This window comes from Astyanax mexicanus, chromosome 15 (assembly GCF_023375975.1).
Source record: "Astyanax mexicanus isolate ESR-SI-001 chromosome 15, AstMex3_surface, whole genome shotgun sequence".
NCBI classification, from domain to species: Eukaryota; Metazoa; Chordata; class Actinopteri; order Characiformes; family Acestrorhamphidae; genus Astyanax; species Astyanax mexicanus.
In genome coordinates this window covers 46,903,825-46,922,500 of record NC_064422.1, presented here as the reverse complement: position 1 = coordinate 46,922,500, position 18,676 = coordinate 46,903,825, and the positions used below count along the sequence as shown (strand labels likewise).

Below are 18,676 nucleotides of genomic sequence, written 5' to 3'. Positions count from 1 at the left end.
GACTTGAACCCAAGATCCCAGCGCTAACCACTAACCACTACCCCCAGATAATAGTGATAAAATGAGTAGATCACTGGGATGCTCCTGATGAGACCCCCCCCCTCACCAGGCATGATGCTGGACCCCGGCTCGTTCTCAGGCAGGATCAGCTCCCCCAGGCCGGACCGCGGGCCGGAACCCAGGAAGCGAATATCATTAGCGATCTTCATCAAGCTGACGGCCACAGTGTTCAGAGCTCCACTCAGCTCCACCAGAGCGTCATGAGCCGCCAGAGCCTCGAACTTATTCACCGCCGTCACAAACGGCAGACCTGCAACACAGACAGACACACAGACAGCATGTTTTTTGTTTTATAAATCTGTGGACTTTTACACGGGTTGAACAATTAACCTGAAACACCTGGTTTTAGAGCACAATAATTGATTGTGGTGATGGACAGTTCTGGTGGAAACAGGAGAGTTGAGGTGCACATTGAATTCTGCGTGATTTGATCAGCCGTGGTTTTATGTTTTTTGGATACAATCCGGGTTAGCAGTCGAACATCCCTTTCAGACAGCTTCCTCTTACAGCGTCCACAGTTAATCCTGTTGGATGTGGTTGGTTCTTCTTGGTGGTATGCTGACATTACCCTGGATACCGTGGCTCTTGATGCATCACAAAGACTTGCTGTCTTGGTCACAGATGCTCCAGCAAGACGTGCACCAACAATTTGTCCTCTTTTGAACTCTGGTATGTCTCCCATAATGTTGTGTGCATTGTAATATTTAGAGCAGAACTGTGCTCTTACCCTGCTAATTGAACCTTCACACTCTGCTCTTACTGGTGCAATGTGCAATTAATGAAGATTGAACACCAGGCTGCTCCAATTTAGCCATGAAACCTAAAATCCCACACTAAAATGATGACAGTTGTTTCAGTTTATTGTTTAACCCCTGTATATCTCTCAGTGTCTGATTTTAAATGTCAGAATTCTACTAATAAAGTGGAGCAACTTTTAGTTCATTGAGTAAAAATATAAATTTCTTTACACAGAAAGCTAATGATGTACACCATCATTAGCAGTGTAGGCCTGTATTATATACAGTATAATTGCATACATGTACGTGTGTGTATTGTGTGCGTGCATGTGTGTGTGTGTTACCGGTGAGTGCTGAGACCCGGTCAGCTACTTTCTCAGCGAATCCGATGCGAGTGTTGAGTCCGGTGCCGACTGCAGTGCCCCCTGCTGCCAGCTCATACACCCTGGGCATCGCCGCCTTCACCCTCTCAATACTGTACTTCACCTGCTGCACATACCCTCCAAACTCCTGCACGCACGCACACACACACACACACAGGTATTTGAGTTGTCTGTGTGTTAGAGCAGCAGTAGGTGTATGTGGGGTGTATGTGGGGTGTATGGGGGGGGGGGGGGTATGGGGGGTCTGATGGGGAGGAGCAGTACATCAGCACTGTAAAAATTTGCTGCATTAAATAAAAAAATCTAATCTATTACTGTATTTTGTTTTGTGGAATTTTTAACACCTTGATCCCTACGAATCCAGAACAATTGTTTGTTTGTTTGTTTACCTGACCGAGGGACAGGGGCACAGCGTCCTGGGTGTGAGTTCGGCCGATTTTGATGATGTGTTTAAACTCCTCTGATTTGGCGGCGAGAGCGTCGTGCAGCTCCTGCAGGCCGGGCAGCAGGACCTCGTGCACTTCTTTAGCTGCAGCGATGTGCATCGCCGTGGGAAACGTGTCGTTAGAGCTCTGAAATCATCAATCAGAAATATTTATTATAGATCAGATTATTTATTTTATAACAATACACAGATTAAGAGGAAACAGCATTGTGGGATACGGGTCAGTTTCCCTGATGAAGAATATTCTCATTTTCCTTTATACTGAAAACCGCCAATCAGAATGCAGTTTAGTTCAGTACTGGGCGTTTGGAACATTGCTGAGAGGATTTGATTGTATTCAGGTATGAGAGTGTTAATGAGGTCTACACATGCTGTGTGTGCATTTGCACATCTCTTTCAGCAACCGGTGCAACTAAAACTTTATTTAATCTCTGCATCCTGTAGAAACAGCATGTAAGAGTTTAATCTAAATCTAAATGGTATAAAAGCTATTGAACACAGGCAGGTGTTGCTGTGGTACCTGGCTCTTGTTGACGTGGTCGTTGGGGTGGACGGGATCTTTACTCCCCAGTTTTCCTCCCAGGATCTCGATGGCTCTGTTACTGATCACCTCGTTCACGTTCATGTTGGTCTGAGTCCCAGAACCCGTCTGCCAGACCACCAGGGGGAAGTGATCATCCAGCTTCCCAGCCGTTACCTGAGGGGGTCAGCACAGGTCAGCACAGGTCAGCACAGCACAGGTCAGCACAGCACAGGTCAGCACAGCACAGGTCAGCACAGCACAGGTCATACATTGTAAAGTAAAAATGTAGCCTGGAGACAAAAAGAAATTTCTGCATCAACAGATAAATAACAATCTAGTTTCCCCAAACACAGTCAGACATTCAGTAAATGTTGGTGCAGCAGATTCTTTCATTTAAATAAAACTAAAGGTAACAGAGCTGGAATAAATACAGTTTACAGAACATTCATTCAACTTTTTATATTTCACTAAGATTTAATTTAGTGAATTTGATTAAACGTTGATTAAACGTTGGTGCAGTACCTCATCTGCAGCTTTCACAATGGCCTCAGCGATCTTTGGGTCGAGACCGTAATCCTGATTCACCTCCGCCGCCGCTCTCTTCAGAATCCCAAACGCCTTAATCACCTGGATCTGAACCAATCAGAAACAGATACACACCAATCACCTCTTACACAATCAATCAGAATCTCACACACAATAACTGCAGCAAACATCTTATAAACTCATCATAAATATCTTCATCAAATTAAATGAGTGCATCACAGTCTTATATTAAAAACATATCTATATTTTATAGAACTGATTTATTATAGAGGGAATATTTATATTCCTGATTAAAGTTGATCGGGGGCAGAATGATCTCAGGGCAGGTATTACATACATACATTAAATAAACTCAATATATATAAAATACAAAATAATATGGAACACGGCAGCAGATCAGAGGAGGCACAGTGAAACTCGGACTGATCTGATCTCACCGGCATTCTCTCCGTCGCTCCTCCGATCCTGAAGTTCATGGTTGATCTGACGGTTTGAGCTCCGTAATATTTATCACTCGGGACTTTCAGCTCCCCGAACGTGTCCCGCTCAATCCTGTACGACTCAGAGCCGGCCTGCAAACACACCCACAACCACCACGCCGTAAATACCATAAATACTGTAAATACTGAATACTTTAAACACCAAGTGGGGGTTAGGGACGATATGGTGGGAAAACAGACAACGTAATATTTTGTTTTGTGATGTTAAAATATAAAGAGGTCTAATGATGGCAAAAAATATATATACAAAGTTATGTGATTTGCTACTGTTTACAGTTCTGGTAGATGTTAACTGCACTTTGTTGTACTGTACATGTACTGGGCAATATTAACTATATAATATAACTATTTACTATATTTATTTCTTATAAAGTTAGTCTATTCAATCAATCAGTGGTTGAGGTTGTATTGTAAGTGTTAACTAAATTCAGATTTCTATATTACTGAATTAAACCGGATTTCAGCACACAAACTAGAAAAAACACAGGAGCTACTATATATATTTACACCCAGCTCTGAGCAGCAGGAGAAAACTGTAAATAAACCAATGAAAATATTATTTAACTTGTTTTTAGCTACTACATTAATAATTATACACCTACACACTATATTCTATATATTATCCAATAAGACATGATAAGGCTGTGATAAGTATAGAATTATATATATATATATATATATATATATATATATATATATATATATATATATATATATATATATATATATATATATATATACTATAAAAGATCTGTGCTGGTGACACCGGCGTTTCCATGGCAACATGTTGATTGGCATGCTATAAATTTGTTTTCTTCGTGCCAAAGTGATAATCTGTAACTCTGAGCACGAGTCAGTTAATTAATTAGTCCGTTAATTAGTTAGTTAATTAGTGAATTAATTGTTATTAGTGGAGACGCGGTGTGAGTTACGGGTTTGTGGTGCAAATTTAGATCAGTTTTAAATGAACTGCAGTAACTTAATAAAGATTTTACTCACAAATTTAACTAAACTACTGCAACCAGCAGCATCAGGTAACTAATTAACTAATTACCTACACAGCTGATCAGCAGCTCGCGGTTTTTATTTACTGACTGATTATAAAGTGTGAATCTCAGCTGATCTTCAGGCTGAGGTTAAAGATCAGCAGCTGTTCCTCTGACCTTCAGCTACAGAACAGCTAAAGCTAAAGCTAAAGTATATAAACACTAACACTGCGCTTATACACTCCTCTATATAACTATATATACACACTATACACCCGCATACAGTAAATAACCACACACACACACCTCACAAACTCTACACACACACTCTCTCTCTCTACACAGTGTGCTATGCTAAGATAGCTAAAAGCTAAGCTAGCTTAATGCTAAGCTAAGCTAATCTATGCTGTACAGACAGAGGTCAGGAGTCTCTGGGTGCTCCGCGGGTTTACCATGCTGCGGGCGTACTGCTGGGCGAGGCCGGGGCAGTGCGGGGTCCGGGCGGGGAGGCGCAGTGCGGGGCAGCGCTGCTGCGGGGAGAGCAGGCTGCTGTTGAGGCGCTGGAGGCTCCGCACGGTGCGGTACATCCTGCTGCTGCTGCTGCTGCTGAACCCGCCGGGAGAGGGGCGGAGCTCCCGCAGCTCACCAACCCGCACTGCCGCTGCGGGGGCGGATCCCGCACCACAGAAACCCCGCCCACCGGGTGCGTCTCACTCCGCGCTACAGCACCAGGGCGCGTTTCACTCCGCGCTACAGCACCGGGGCGCGTCTCACTCCGCGCTACAGCACCGGCGCGCGTCTCACTCCGCGCTACAGCACCGGGGCGCGCTCACTCCGCGCTACAGCACCGGGGCGCGCTCACTCCGCGCTACAGCACCGGCGCGCGTCTCACTCCGCGCTACAGCACCGGGGCGCGTTTCACTCCGCGCTACAGCACCGGGGCGCGTCTCACTCCGCGCTACAGCACCGGGGCGCGTTTCACTCCGCGCTACAGCACCGGGGCGCGTCTCACTCCGCGCTACAGCACCGGGGCGCGCTCACTCCGCGCTACAGCACCGGGGCGCGTTTCACTCCGCGCTACAGCACCGGGGCGCGTTTCACTCCGCGCTACAGCACCGGGGCGCGTTTCACTCCGGACTCAGACTCCTGCTCCCTTGCCCATTCCTGCCTCTCACATGTATTATTAGTTGCTTCAGCGCTGCACGCGCCTCCCTTTCCCCCTTAGTTCTGTTTATACTGATTCTGTTGTATTATTTAGTGTCTCTCATTCTTTTATATTTATAATCTTATTTTACTTTTTGTAACTTTGGGAAGGAGAGAAGCGTAATTTCAGTTCTCTGTATGTCCTGTAAATATGCAGCACTGATAATAAAACTACTTAACTTTCTTCCTCCTTCAGTCTGAGATGCTCAGTGCTGTAAATACAGGTCAGTCTGTCTCTCTGATTCAGTTAAAGGGTTTATTTTACAGTGAGACACTTTACTTTAAAATCACAGCATTAAAAACTCAAATCACTGATCTCTGTAATGCAGTTTAAACTAGTAGAAACTCATATATATCATATATAGAAGTATCATGCAAACATTTGGGCAACCCAGACTGTGTTACTGTAAATAGTTAGGTGAGTAGATTATTATTTAGGTGAGTAGAATAGATACTATTTTATATTATTAGATTATACTATTTTATATTACTATTATATATTATAAATTATTATTATGTGGTTTTACTTACTAATATTATTGTGTTATATAATTTAGAGTAAAAAGGAAATAACTACTATGAGGAAAGGCCAGGGAAGAATTCTGAAATCTCTGTGATGTTTATTAAATTAATCTGATTATTTCTGCTTTGTGATGTTGTATCATGATGCTGTAAACTGCCGGTTATAGATGTATTAATTGTGAGGTAATAAAGGGATGCAAATATGTGGGTGCAGATCTTTTATCTTTGATTACGTATCGCATTCGCTGCAGCATTATTTCTATAAACTTCTGCAGCGTCACAACATTAATTTCTGTCCAGAGCTGCATTCATTTTTACCCCATATATAATTTATATTAAGTAATGATGATGATGGAAATTTGGAGCCCTGAGTAAAGTCTTCTCGAGAACATCTCAAAGCTTCTGAATGGAGAAATTCAGCTCTGGAGAATCCACTTGTGAAGATGATGAACTCTGAACTCTTTTAATATCTGACTCCATGAATCCTGGCATCGTCCTTTTTAGAATATTCCCGTCCAATCAGAGAAGATCAGATCCACTGATGGAATCACTTGGTGTTCAGTATATTCAGGTGGTCAGCTGACCTCATTCTTGGGTAGATAAAGTTGTATTTACAGTTTTACACAGTAAACAATGTTTATATTCATAAATATATAAATAAATATTGCTAAAATAAAGTAATGTATTGGTGTATCGTTGAATTTTACGTGTTATTTCCGGCCGCTGGGAGGCGCGCGCGCTCTTCTGTTTCTCCTCTGATCTTTAAAGCGTTTCCTAAGCTGATTATTTACTGATAAACAGCTCTGATCAATCTGCACTTCAAACACCTTCAGTCCTAATGAATCAGTTCAGTCTGTAAATAAACTAAATCAGATTAATCACACAGAAACACTGAAACTCACCTGATTCATCTCCTGTTTATCTCATAGAAAAATAATAAAAATATATTATTTACATATTATATATTATTATTATATTATTAAAAAATAATACAGAATAATAAACTCTCTATTTCATAAGGATGAAAACCTGAATATCTTAAACAGAACTTTTACGCCTTTTCTGTTTATTTATTATAATATTACATTGCGTCGCCATAAAGGAGTTATTTTTAAGTATATAACATGTTCTGCATTGTAAACAAATCACCGTGTTTATTAAATACACATGTAATCTGTTTATTTAACTGTAAGGAAAATCGGGTGGTTAGATCAATTTCCAGCGCGCAGAAACTTCCTGAATTTTATCTCATTATAAACTGTAAATTAATTTTCTTTATTAAAACCAAGAATATTGTTGTCAGATTATTTCAGTAACCAAGAAAATCATTTTACAATTTTAGATTTTTCCTCAAATTTTAGCTGTGAAATTCTGGATGTTTAAGTTTCGAAATAAAGTAACTTAAAATATAGCCAAAGCAACATTTTTATGCAATTATTTTATTATTAATATATGTTATTTAATTTATTATTTGATTCATTGTTTTATAAATTCTGATTAGCTGCAACTAGAGCAGAGAGTTAAAGCAGTAAATCGGATCGGCCAAAGCGCGGATTGAGTAAACTGCACTGTTATCACATCAGTGATATTAGGTGATGTTTAGTGCTGTTAGATGATGTTAGGTAATATTAACACATTGATCTGTTTATTAACATCATTCACACGCTGGATGAATGATCAGTTCAGCTTCAGTCTGCCCTTTTATTTAATAAAGTTTATAATAATGTTTTTTTTTTTCATTAATCTTATATCGTTAGAAAATATGTTAATTAAATGGTAGGAACATGTATTTGTGGGAGGAGCAGAGCGGGGCTTGTGGGTTAAACTATTGACCAGATCTTCTCTGCCAGTAATGAACAGTTTATTCTCTGCTGTTATAACTGACTCTGGTTTAAATGAGCTTCTGGTTCCTCCAGGTGCTTCAGCTGTGATTCTGCTACAGCGGACAGAAAGTTCTGCTCCAAGAATCAACAAATTCATGCTGGAGTTCCATAAAACCAGATTAGAGTAATTTCTGAAGACAGAGCTGGAACCAGTATCTCCAACCTAAAGACCCACAACTGAAGACAGAATCAGAGACAGTAGTTAGTTAGATGTAATAGATATAAAGCTGAATGCTCTCTCTCTCTCTCTCTCTCTCTCTCTCTTTCTCTCTTTCTTTCTTTCTCTCTTTCTCTCTCTCTCTCTCTCTCTCTCTCTCTCTCTCTCTCTTCCTCTCTCTCTTTCTTTCTCTCTCTCCCCAATCAGAGTTCTCTACCTGCAGGAAGTTGTGCGGCTCTGAGTTTAAGCTCCTCCCCTGGGGGCTCGCGCTGCTTTAGAGAGAGCGCACCGGCTGCGCGTGACTGCATGGAGTCGGTACAGCTGGGCTCGCGCGCATAAACCCGCAGGCTCCCGCAGAAACCCACGCGCGCGCAAGCAGAGAGTCATGCAGTACCCGCACGCGGTCCGCCCCGCGCCACTGTACGCGCGCACCCCGCTGCAGCCCGCGCACCCGACGCCCTTCTACATCGATGATATCCTGGGCAGGGGTCCCGCGCCGCCCGCCGCCGCCGCGCCGCCGCCCGCGCTGCCCTCCCCGCACTCCTCCTTCACCGCAGTGCACGCGCCCCCTCCGCCCTGCGCCTACAGGAGCCCCGCGTACGGAGACCCCGCGCTGACGCACCACGCCGCCCTGGCCGCCGCCGCCGCGGCCGCTGCGCTCGGGGGCGCGCTCTACCCGCTGCACGCGCACGCACTCATCAGGCACGAGCCTCTCGGTAAGAAAACGACAGTGTCTGCATGAACTCGGGTTCACGCGCAGTTTACAACCAGACTGTTCCTCACAAAAAAATCTGAACAAAAGTGTAGTAGTTTAGTGTTGAATAGAGTTACATTACCACTAAAATAAGTTTTACAGAGTTACATTACCAATAAAATTAATTTTACAGATTTACATTACCAATAAAATTAGTTTTACAGAGTTACATTACCAATAAAATTAGTTTTACAGAGTTACATTACCAATAAAATAAGTTTTACAGAGTTACATTACCAATAAAATAAGTTTTACAGAGTTACATTACCAATAAAATAAGTTTTACAGAGTTACATTATTGGTAAAACAAGTTTTAAAAGTTACATTATGGTTAAACAAAGTTCTGGCTGGTCTAAAATGTATAGCACCTTACTATTAAACTAAGAATTAAACAGTATAATAGTGCTAAAGTAAGTTTTACAGGGTAAATATTACTGTTGAAGTTTTGCATGGTATTATATTATAGCTGTCTTGCTGCTTTAAATATCTTGTTGAAATTGTTTTTGAAATTATGTGCAGTAATAATTATCCTGTAACCTGATAACAGGACAGGTGGACTGTGTTTTAAAGTGTAATATGTTTTGATGCATTTTAAGGAATTACACTGTAGAATTAGAGACTGTTAAAGAGTTAGATTAAGGTTTCGGGTGTAAAGATCGCAGTTTTGGGTCTGCAGAGTTGTGTGATGTTGAAGTTGCTTGTTGCAGATTTAAAAGTGTAGGTCAAGTACTGATTCAGAAAATCTGTATCTGTAACTTATCTGTAAATTATGTGATTATCTGAATTAGCTTCATGCTGTGGTTCATTTTTGAGTCTTAAATAATGTGTATTATCTATAATGCTGACGAGCCGTTAGCATAAGGGAAGATAACAGCAGTGCTGATCTGTTTACTAACAGCTACTGTGGTTAATAAAGGTGGACCAGACTGACCAGAGCGGAAGTTATTGTCTATTTCGAAACCTGAAGCTCTCTCCAGTGCAAAGCTCTGTTTCTGCTGCTCGGCCTGAAGGTTCTTCACTGTGATTTTAGGGAAGGAAATGTGGTAAAAATACTATAAGAGTGTAATACTCTTCAGATATTACATCGCTAACAGAACTTTGGAGCAGGACAGTGTGAGTGAATGTAATGTCTGATTATTTTATCATTAATAACCATTGGAAAAGCTGCAGTGTGTGAAAACAGTCACACGGCAGGATGTGGAGGGTCATTTTTAAAATCAATATAGTCTTGATATATAGAGTTAATTACTTGAATTACTTTACTTAAAGTAGTGAAGAGGTAGAGTTACAGGTATACAGTGAATAGTGAATATTTGAGTAATGTTCTAATCCAGATTATGAGAAGAAACAACTACTCAACTAAATAAAGAAATAAATAAAAATAATGTTAAGAACTTTGAAAGTTCAGTAATGATAGAACTGGCTCTCATCAGGGCCACCCCAGGAAAGGATAGAAGAGCGAGAGTTTCCTCTGTTGTACAGGATGAGTTTATCAGAGTTTCCAGCCTCAGAAACCACAAGTTAACAAACATCTCCTCAGATAAGAGTATCTAAATACTTCACAGAGTATTTTAGTTTGTTTAACACTGTTTTTAAGTTACTACATGATTCATTATGTGTTCCTTCATAATCTGATAGATCACTTCACTGTTCATTTACTATGTAGTAGAAAGTTTTTGTAATATTGTATACAGGTGAGGTTGTGTGTGTGTGTGTGAGGTTGTGTGTGTGTGTGTGAGGTTGTGTGTGTGTGTGTGTGTGTGTGTGTGTGTGAGGTATGCGAGTGTGTGACCCTTTTCCTCGGAGTGCGGAAACCTTGAGCTGTTGATAGGAGCAGATCTGCTTTGAGAGCTGTGCTGGTTTCCTGCAGGCCCTTCCCAGAGTGCCGTGCGGCGCTGATTATTGTCTCCACATCCTCAATAGAGACGCATAGAGGAAACACTCGGCTGCTGATAGCCGGGATCCGCTTTACTGATAACACCCAGCTTCCCCTCCGACCCCCCCAACACCACCCGCCAACAACCAGCACCACCCCCCCAACATCCAGCACCAACCAACGTCCAGCACCAACCAACACTACCCCCAAAATCCAGCACTAACCAACATCCGACACCAACCATTATTCAGCACTAACCAACATCCAACACCAGCAAACACCCCCCAACATCCAGCACCAACCAACATCCAGCACCAACTAACACCCCTCAACATCCAACACTAACCCACAACATCCAGCACCAACCAACATAGCTCAACATCCAGTACCAAACAACATCCAGCACCAACCAACACCCCTCAACATCCAGCACCGAACAACATCCCTCAACCTCCAGCACCAACCAACATCCAGCACCAACCCTCAACATCCACCACCAATCAACATCCAGCACCACCCCCAACACCCAGCACTAACCCCCAACATCCAGCACCAACCAACATCCCTCAACATCCAGCACCAACCAACATCCAGCACTAACCCCCAACATCCAGCACCAACCAACATCCAGCACAACACCACCACACTCCCACTAAAACACTCCAAATCGAGCATCAGCATCATCATTATCACCAGTATAATCATCATTATCTACAGTTCATTTCCTTAAATGTGTTTTTGCTGATTTATGTTACATATTTTTTTTTTTTGCTCAAATTTATTTTTTATATTATAATCAACCTGATAATGGAACTACTGGGTTTTTTACAGCGCGCTACTTAATGATTGTAAACACTTGTAAACCTGTGTTCATTAAAGCAGCACGAGAGTTCTGTTAGCACGTATCTCCATCCTGCCGGATTCCACTTTTACTCTAAACACTAATAGCTGTGTTATGGCTGCGCGTGGAGGGGTAAATGGTGCTGGAGGTGGAGGAGGAGGTGGATGCAGGACGGATGTTGCAGCCATTGAGCCGATAAAGCTTCAGGAAACACATTGGCGGAAATTTTGCCCCTCAAACATCTACTGAAGGTTTCCTCTAAACCAGCCTCCAGCCCTCAGGCCGCGGAGCGCGCGCTGCTTTAGAGGAAACCTTCAGTAGATGTTTCAGACTTTATTTCTGTATCACTGAAACCAGCAGTTCTCACCATCTCACCGTTTCCTACACTCTTTATATAGACCCTGAATAACTCACACATCATATCTGTTTGTTACTGAACTATTAAAAATAAAGCGCTAAAAACACTTTTAAACAGGTGGCGCGCGGAACCCCACACTTATACTTTATAGAACATATTCTGTAGAGTTTAATTATTATCGATTTAAAATGTTTTCCACACTCAGCACTATGCACATATATGTTTCTAATTATTTATTCGAACTTTAATATAATAATACTAATTATTATTGTAAGAATTACTTTCCTCTTAAAATCCTTGATTTCAGATGAAAAGTTCAGAGGAAAAGCTTATTAATATGTATTTAAATTGTGAATCACGCTATAATAATAATAATACCACAATGAATTTTAAGCCCGTTCAGTTTTAACGAATTGTTGTGAATATTTTTCTTTTTATATTATTGATTATTAACGTTTGTTAAAAAATAAAATTGCAAAAATAAACGGATAAATTGAGCAGCGCTAAAATTAGATTATTATTATAGGCGTAATAAAATAAAAGGGCTACAAATTGGGATTCGGGCGAAACACGAGAACCGTTTTTATTTCCGAGAGGAACAATGATGTGTAAAGGAGCGGTGTGTAAATAACTGTTTAAAAAGGGTAAAAAAAAACTCTTTACACACGACTTTAACACTCTTTACAAAAATATATTTTATCTTTATTAAAGCGGTTCTTTAATTAAATTCAATTCAAGTACAGTTTTATTTATAGAGCGCTTTTTCGCAAAGATAAAAAAAAACACAAAACAACAAGATTACCCTCAACAAGAGAGAATAAAAGCTTTCCGAAAAAAAGAAATCAGATGGTACAGTCTTTATTTTGTCAGTCCCATTTACTGAATCTTTGATACCAAGTACGCTTCATTGGCCTGTACTAACATGACGTAAAGGGTTATGAACCTTTTAGAGCGCTTTTTTGTCACAAAGCAGCTTCAAAGAGACACGGGTCTAACTTCTGTTTTTCTAAGCCATTATCAAACACTTAATAGTGGTTTTATTTTTGAGTCTAGTTTTCTGAAAGTTTTCCAAATTAGCAGTTAGCAATTAGCGCTTATTTTTACATCATAATCACGGTTTACGTGCGCTTCTCATATTCTATCTGCAATCAGTGATATTTGAATAATTACAACATTATTAGAATGAATAAAATCAGTAAACAAATAGATTAGTAGATTAATAGAAAATATTAAATACTAAAGAACATTTTCTATTAAGCTGCATTATAAACCCAACCTACTGCATTCACCGCTTTTCTAAAATAAAGGTCATAGAGTTTAAGTGCAGTAATACTCAAACTACAGACAGACAGACAGATGCTGAACTAAGATGAATTTAGATGGCTGCGCAGCTCCACACTGAGCTCTCTCTCCTGTTATAACTTTTAGGAAGTTCATGTAAATATAATGCATATACAGTATTTATACAGTACTGTGCAAAAGTTTTAGGCACCAAAGCAAATTACATTAATCCATTTATCTCAGCAATACGAGTGTTTCACCTGAAATAAAAGCACCACATATGATTTAAACAGATGCAAATAAACATAAATACAGTAAAATGTAAGAAGGAATTCTCATTTTTACTATAAGTGTGTTTATATATCCTGTGAGCCGAGCTGAAGAACAAAGTGTAGAGACTCCAGATTTCTCCTGGATGCTCCTCAGCCAGCATGTGTTTATGTTCAGTTCCGTCAGCAGCTCACCTGATTTACCACATTTACCAATTTATCAATTTACCAAACCAGGTGTTGATTAATATGATGAGAAATAGAAATAAATAACTCTATTAATCTCAGATTAGGAGGAGGAGAGATTAGGAGATGTTTTAAGGAAAACAGGGCTGTAAAAGCTCTGCTTTTTGTAAAATTGCTGTTTGTATTTATTGTAAGGATGTAATGTGTTTTACTGAGATAATAAACACTTACTGCACAGATAAGAAGCTTTTTGTTTACTGAAATTCCCACAGGTGTCTAAAACGTTTGCACAATACTGTATAATGTGTATATATATAATGTAATGTAAATATAATAAACATAATGTAATATAAATATGTGTAAATGTAATATTAATGTAATATAAATGTAATATAAATGTGTCTGTGTTTTATAGCTAAGCCGCTGCTGTGGAGTCCGTTTCTGCAGAGGCCGGTTCATAAGAGGAAAGGCGGGCAGGTTCGGTTCTCTAATGATCAAACTATTGAGCTGGAGAAAAAGTTCGAGACCCAGAAGTATCTCAGCCCCCCGGAGAGGAAAAGACTCGCCAAGATGCTGCAGCTCAGCGAGAGACAGGTACTGGAACCTGCGCGCATGCGCACACAGAGACCTGCACACCTGCCACGGTGTCTTTTATTTAATTTTCTTATTTCCGAGAATTACTTGGCCTTTATATTTTTTGTACTTTAACTTTATTGAGCGGATGAGATAAAGGTGTTTTAAAACAGCGCGTTAAAAAGGAGAATTAGAAAAAAGTAAAGTAAAAACGTAAAAAAATGTATAACTTGATGTAAATTAAATTAAATGTTCTACAGGAACAAGCTGATCATCACTAAACAAACTGAACATTTATCTGTACATATATTATTTACAGTGAATGCATGCAAGCGGGTTTTGTTTATGTTTTTAAGCTCCAGAATGTTCACATTATATTGTATTTTGTTTGTTTGTATTATTAATATATTTAAAAAAATTGAAGGGCGTTACTCTAAATAAAGACTGAAAATAAATAAATAACAGCTATTACAGTCTGTGTTAAACTGATCAGAGCTGACAGAGATTTAATTACCAATACATAAATAATACAATAAATTATTTAAAAATGCTAATAATTATATGCATATGTATAATAATTGTAAATATTGCAAATAATTAACTAACCCGGTCTCCAGATTAAATAATCTTTGAAAAAAAAAATTATAGTTCCGTTATATTATGAATTTAAACTTGAAATGTAAAATTGAGCGCGCGCAGAGTCGGGCGGCGCGCGGGATTAATTAACATAACGCGTGAAAGTGTATTAGCGTGATATTTATTAGTAAATATATAAAACAAACTAAATATAGAGCAGTGAGTACAGAAATGCAGGAATGATCAGAAAATCACGCGGTTTATTGATTATCAGATCTATTTTATTTCAGCGGAGCAGAAAGGAGAAAGCAGAAAACTCGATTCGGATTAAGCGCTTAATATATACCGGTTCCATTCCGGGTTTAAACCGCCAGTTTATGTAATGTATTAAATTTTAATCAATTGAATATTATCAGTATAATTTTTTTTTTGCCATTTCAGAATTTTTTAAATATTTTTAAATATTTTACTTTTGGGTTTACCAGATTCACTTTTATATAATAAGTGTAATAAAAACGCTACATATTAAAAGAATAAACAATTCGTTTCTCAGGATAATAAAACATTATCACTGTTTTTTTATTTTTCAGGTAAAAACGTGGTTCCAGAACCGCAGGGCCAAATGGAGGCGCCTCAAACAGGTAAGAGTCAATAACAGATTATATCAGTCTAGAGTGTAGTAATCACGGAAAGTATGATGATAATAACATACAATAAAACACAATGTAGAAACACATAGTTCATTTATTTCTGTGGTACTGTTTATTACATAATATTGCGGTTATGATAATTGTGATGATTATTTTTATTATAAAACTATAAAAATAATCTACTATTAGGAGTCCATATCTATTATTTCTTATCTATTATTATTATAATTATCAACATCATCTAACAACACGCATATCCATCTACGATATAATATAAAAGGTCTAAATGTACAATTGTTACCTTATTCCGTTTAAACTGTTTTTTTTTGTTGTTGTTAAAATATGTGCTTAATTTAACCCCTTAACATGCTAGCATTTTTATTATCTGACTGATATTACACAGATACATCTTTTACGTTTCTCTTTAAGATTTACATATAAAGGTTTTATGTTTGATAAGAAACATTACTGAAACTCTTAATTGCATTTGTAATAAAAATGAAAAATATTGAAATAAATCCACAACTGTCAAAATTTAATAAATAATTGTCCTCCAAACCTTTTATTTCTTTACGGCTTTCTAGTTTTTATGTGTAATTTAAATTTGTGCAGAATTTGTGGCCAATTTCTTTCAAATCTGGGGTGGGTTTCCCGAAAACGATCAATCTTAGCGAATAACGAACGAACTAACGAACGACGTGTGTAAAGAACGAGCCAGTTCTGCGAGTGTTTCCCAAAGAGCTTCGCAACGTGAAAATTAACGAACGAGGTTAAAGAACATCTTTGTTGACTCCTCCCCCGAAACAGCGCGCTCAATCGATCCACAAATATCGATTCAACACTGCAATATGCAGTATTTATTCACTATTACACCCTAAAAACGTAGAAATGTGTTGTAATTAACAACATTATACTCCTAAAGATACATATGACTAAATAAATACTCGAAAATCGAATCTATTTTAAAACATTAAACTTATTTTTTACATTTTTAAAACTATTATTGTTAATATATATTATATTAATAGATATTATACTAATATTATTAACAGTAATATTGATAGTAATATTAATTTATTATTATTATAATTTTTAATATTATAAAAATAATATAATAATACATATGTTCCTGTGTGTGTATATATATATATATTACATTTTAAACCAACAGAAATATGTTTTGTACTTTATACTGTGAAGCTCCAGCTCAACCTAACTCACCATCTCAGTTGGGTTAATGTCAGGGGATTGTCAAAGCCTTTTTGTCTACTAATTCCATTTGCGTCAATTAGTTTTCATGGTTTTAATATTAATCGACAATGTCGATTAATATTAAAAAAAAAAAAAAAACATGGAATGAGACGTGTCCAACTTTTGACTGATATTTGCGAGCTGACACACCCGAGAGTTTGCCCAGATGAACTTGGTGACTTTGCAGCTTTGCTTAGACCGTGAGCATCATCTGCAGGAATTGACTGATTGCATTTCTTGCAGCATTAATGTCAAGACTTCTATCATCGCTAATCTGGATTTAAATAATTTACTCGTGGGTTTGATTGCCCAGTTACACTACAAGCCACAGTTGGCATTATAATATAATATAATATAATATAATATAATATAATATAATATAACGTATTCACTCATTTACTCACTCGTCAACCGCTTTATCCGTTAAGGGGCGCGGGGGGGGGGAGGGGGGGGGGGTGCTTGGTGGCTGGAGTCTATACCAGCTGGCATCGGGCTGAAGGCAGTATACACCCTGGACAGGATGCCAATCCATCACAGGGCAGACAGACACAGACAGACACATTCACTCACACCTAAGGGACAATTTTAATCCGACATCTAATTAGCCTGAACTAATTTCTTTGGACTGTGGGAGGAAACCGGAGCACCCGCAGACACGGGAAATAATATAATATAATATAATATAATATAATATAATAATTATATAATATAATAATATTAATAATTATATAGTAATATAATTGATTATAATTAATAGTAATATAATATAATATAATAATATTAATAATTATATAGTAATATAATTGATTATAATTAATAGTAATGTAATATAATTGCTTCAAACACGGAAATTATCATTTTTCTTCCTCAAAATTGGCGGTCCCTGGTGTTTAAGGTGCTGAACTGCAAGTGGAGATCCCCTAAAGAAGCTCGTTAAAAATAACGACTGGGTCAGGGCACTCGTTAATCTGCGAGCGAGTTTACGTAGTACTTTAGTTACGCACCGGTTTGGGAAACACTCTTTAATTAACGATCAATCTTAAGTACGAGTTAACGAAGTTCTTAGCGTTACGAAGCTTTCGGGAAACCCACCCCAGATCTGTAATTATTAAATGTATTAACAGAACAATAAAACTTCTCTAAGCGTTTATTTTATGTTAGGAGTCTTTGAAGCTCTTGAACCATTTAAAATGTAAATAAGTTATTTTACTGCAGAGATAAAGGGATTTAAATACAGGCCAGAGAGTGTTAAAGTTAAAGTTATGTAACAGAGTGATCGGCTATATTAAATATAGAACACTGTAAAGAACAGAGTCTCTATAATCTGACTGTAATTAATGGGTTTATTTATGATATTTTTGTGGTTGTGTTCAGGAGAATCCTGCGGTCAGTAAGAGGGATCTGGAGGACGCAGGTTCTGCTGAAAGAAACGCTGAAATTTCCCTCACAGAAATTCACTCAGACTCCTCTCACCAGTCTGATCAGGAGCTGGACGTGGAGGATCACGCTGACCTCTCGCCAGATCCTCACATATCCCTCTGAACCTAGAACTTACTGTAAATACTGTAAATACTGTAAATACTGTATATTTGTCTAAACCCTAGGATAGTTTTAAACTTTATAAAATAAGTTAATAATTGTACGTTTTTTTATTGAATCTGCAGAGAATGTAGCTAAAAGTGTCTCAAAAAAACAAGGGACATTTAATACTGGTGATTTTTGTGTTTCTCTATGTAAAATAACGACCATAACTCTTCAGGTTTATGGCCAGATGCATGTACATATTTTGTGTAAATCAATAAACAAAAAGTATCTTTCCTTGTTATACAATGACCTGTTCACCATCCATAAATAATAACCCAGATCTGTCCATCCATCTATTCCTCTACACTTTACTAAAGGGCTGTTTTACTAAAGGGCTGTTTTACTAAAGGACTGTTTAAAAGAGGAAAAAGATCTTAAACACCTCGCCTTTTTTATATTAACAGTTTCTCTGTGAGCTTCACTCAGACTGCTGTTTTTTTGCTCCCTTATTTCAGAATAAGAGAAATAAGAATAAAGAAAGCGGTACCACTTTAAAATAAGACTACCTTTATAAAGGGTTTATAAATGCTTT

At 38.3% G+C, this 18,676-nt stretch overlaps 2 protein-coding genes across 2 annotated transcripts in view; one reads left to right on the top strand and one right to left on the bottom strand.

Moving 5' to 3' along the window:
• fh (fumarate hydratase) overlaps positions 1-4,825 on the bottom strand; it is an 11,694-nt gene extending 6,869 nt beyond the window's left edge. Inside the window, exons 1-7 of the mRNA XM_049464863.1 lie at positions 4,633-4,825; positions 3,132-3,266; positions 2,671-2,781; positions 2,146-2,322; positions 1,570-1,752; positions 1,142-1,307; positions 107-310 (exon numbers count right to left, since the gene is read on the bottom strand). Coding sequence (XP_049320820.1) covers positions 107-310; positions 1,142-1,307; positions 1,570-1,752; positions 2,146-2,322; positions 2,671-2,781; positions 3,132-3,266; positions 4,633-4,767 — 1,111 coding nt within the window. The 5' untranslated portion in view covers positions 4,768-4,825. The remainder of the gene's footprint in view (positions 1-106; positions 311-1,141; positions 1,308-1,569; positions 1,753-2,145; positions 2,323-2,670; positions 2,782-3,131; positions 3,267-4,632) is intronic.
• Positions 4,826-8,061: 3,236 nt separating this feature from the next.
• On the top strand, positions 8,062-18,390 carry hhex (hematopoietically expressed homeobox). The gene is made up of 4 exons (XM_049465138.1): positions 8,062-8,661; positions 13,926-14,104; positions 15,250-15,300; positions 17,935-18,390. Exons 1-4 carry the CDS (start codon positions 8,331-8,333, stop codon positions 18,100-18,102), a joined length of 729 nt encoding a protein of 242 aa, XP_049321095.1. The 5' UTR covers positions 8,062-8,330; the 3' UTR covers positions 18,103-18,390.
• The last annotated feature ends 286 nt before the right edge of the window (positions 18,391-18,676 follow it).

What these genes read in the sequence shown, in the direction of transcription:
- hhex (XM_049465138.1), top strand. Translation starts at nt 8,331, where the DNA reads ATGCAGTACCCGCACGCGGTCCGCCCCGCGCCACTGTACGCGCGCACC. An exon ending in CATCAGGCACGAGCCTCTCG is followed by an intron (nt 8,662 to 13,925) that starts GTAAGAAAACGA and finishes TGTGTTTTATAG; the next exon opens with CTAAGCCGCTGCTGTGGAGT. An exon ending in AATGGAGGCGCCTCAAACAG is followed by an intron (nt 15,301 to 17,934) that starts GTAAGAGTCAAT and finishes GGTTGTGTTCAG; the next exon opens with GAGAATCCTGCGGTCAGTAA.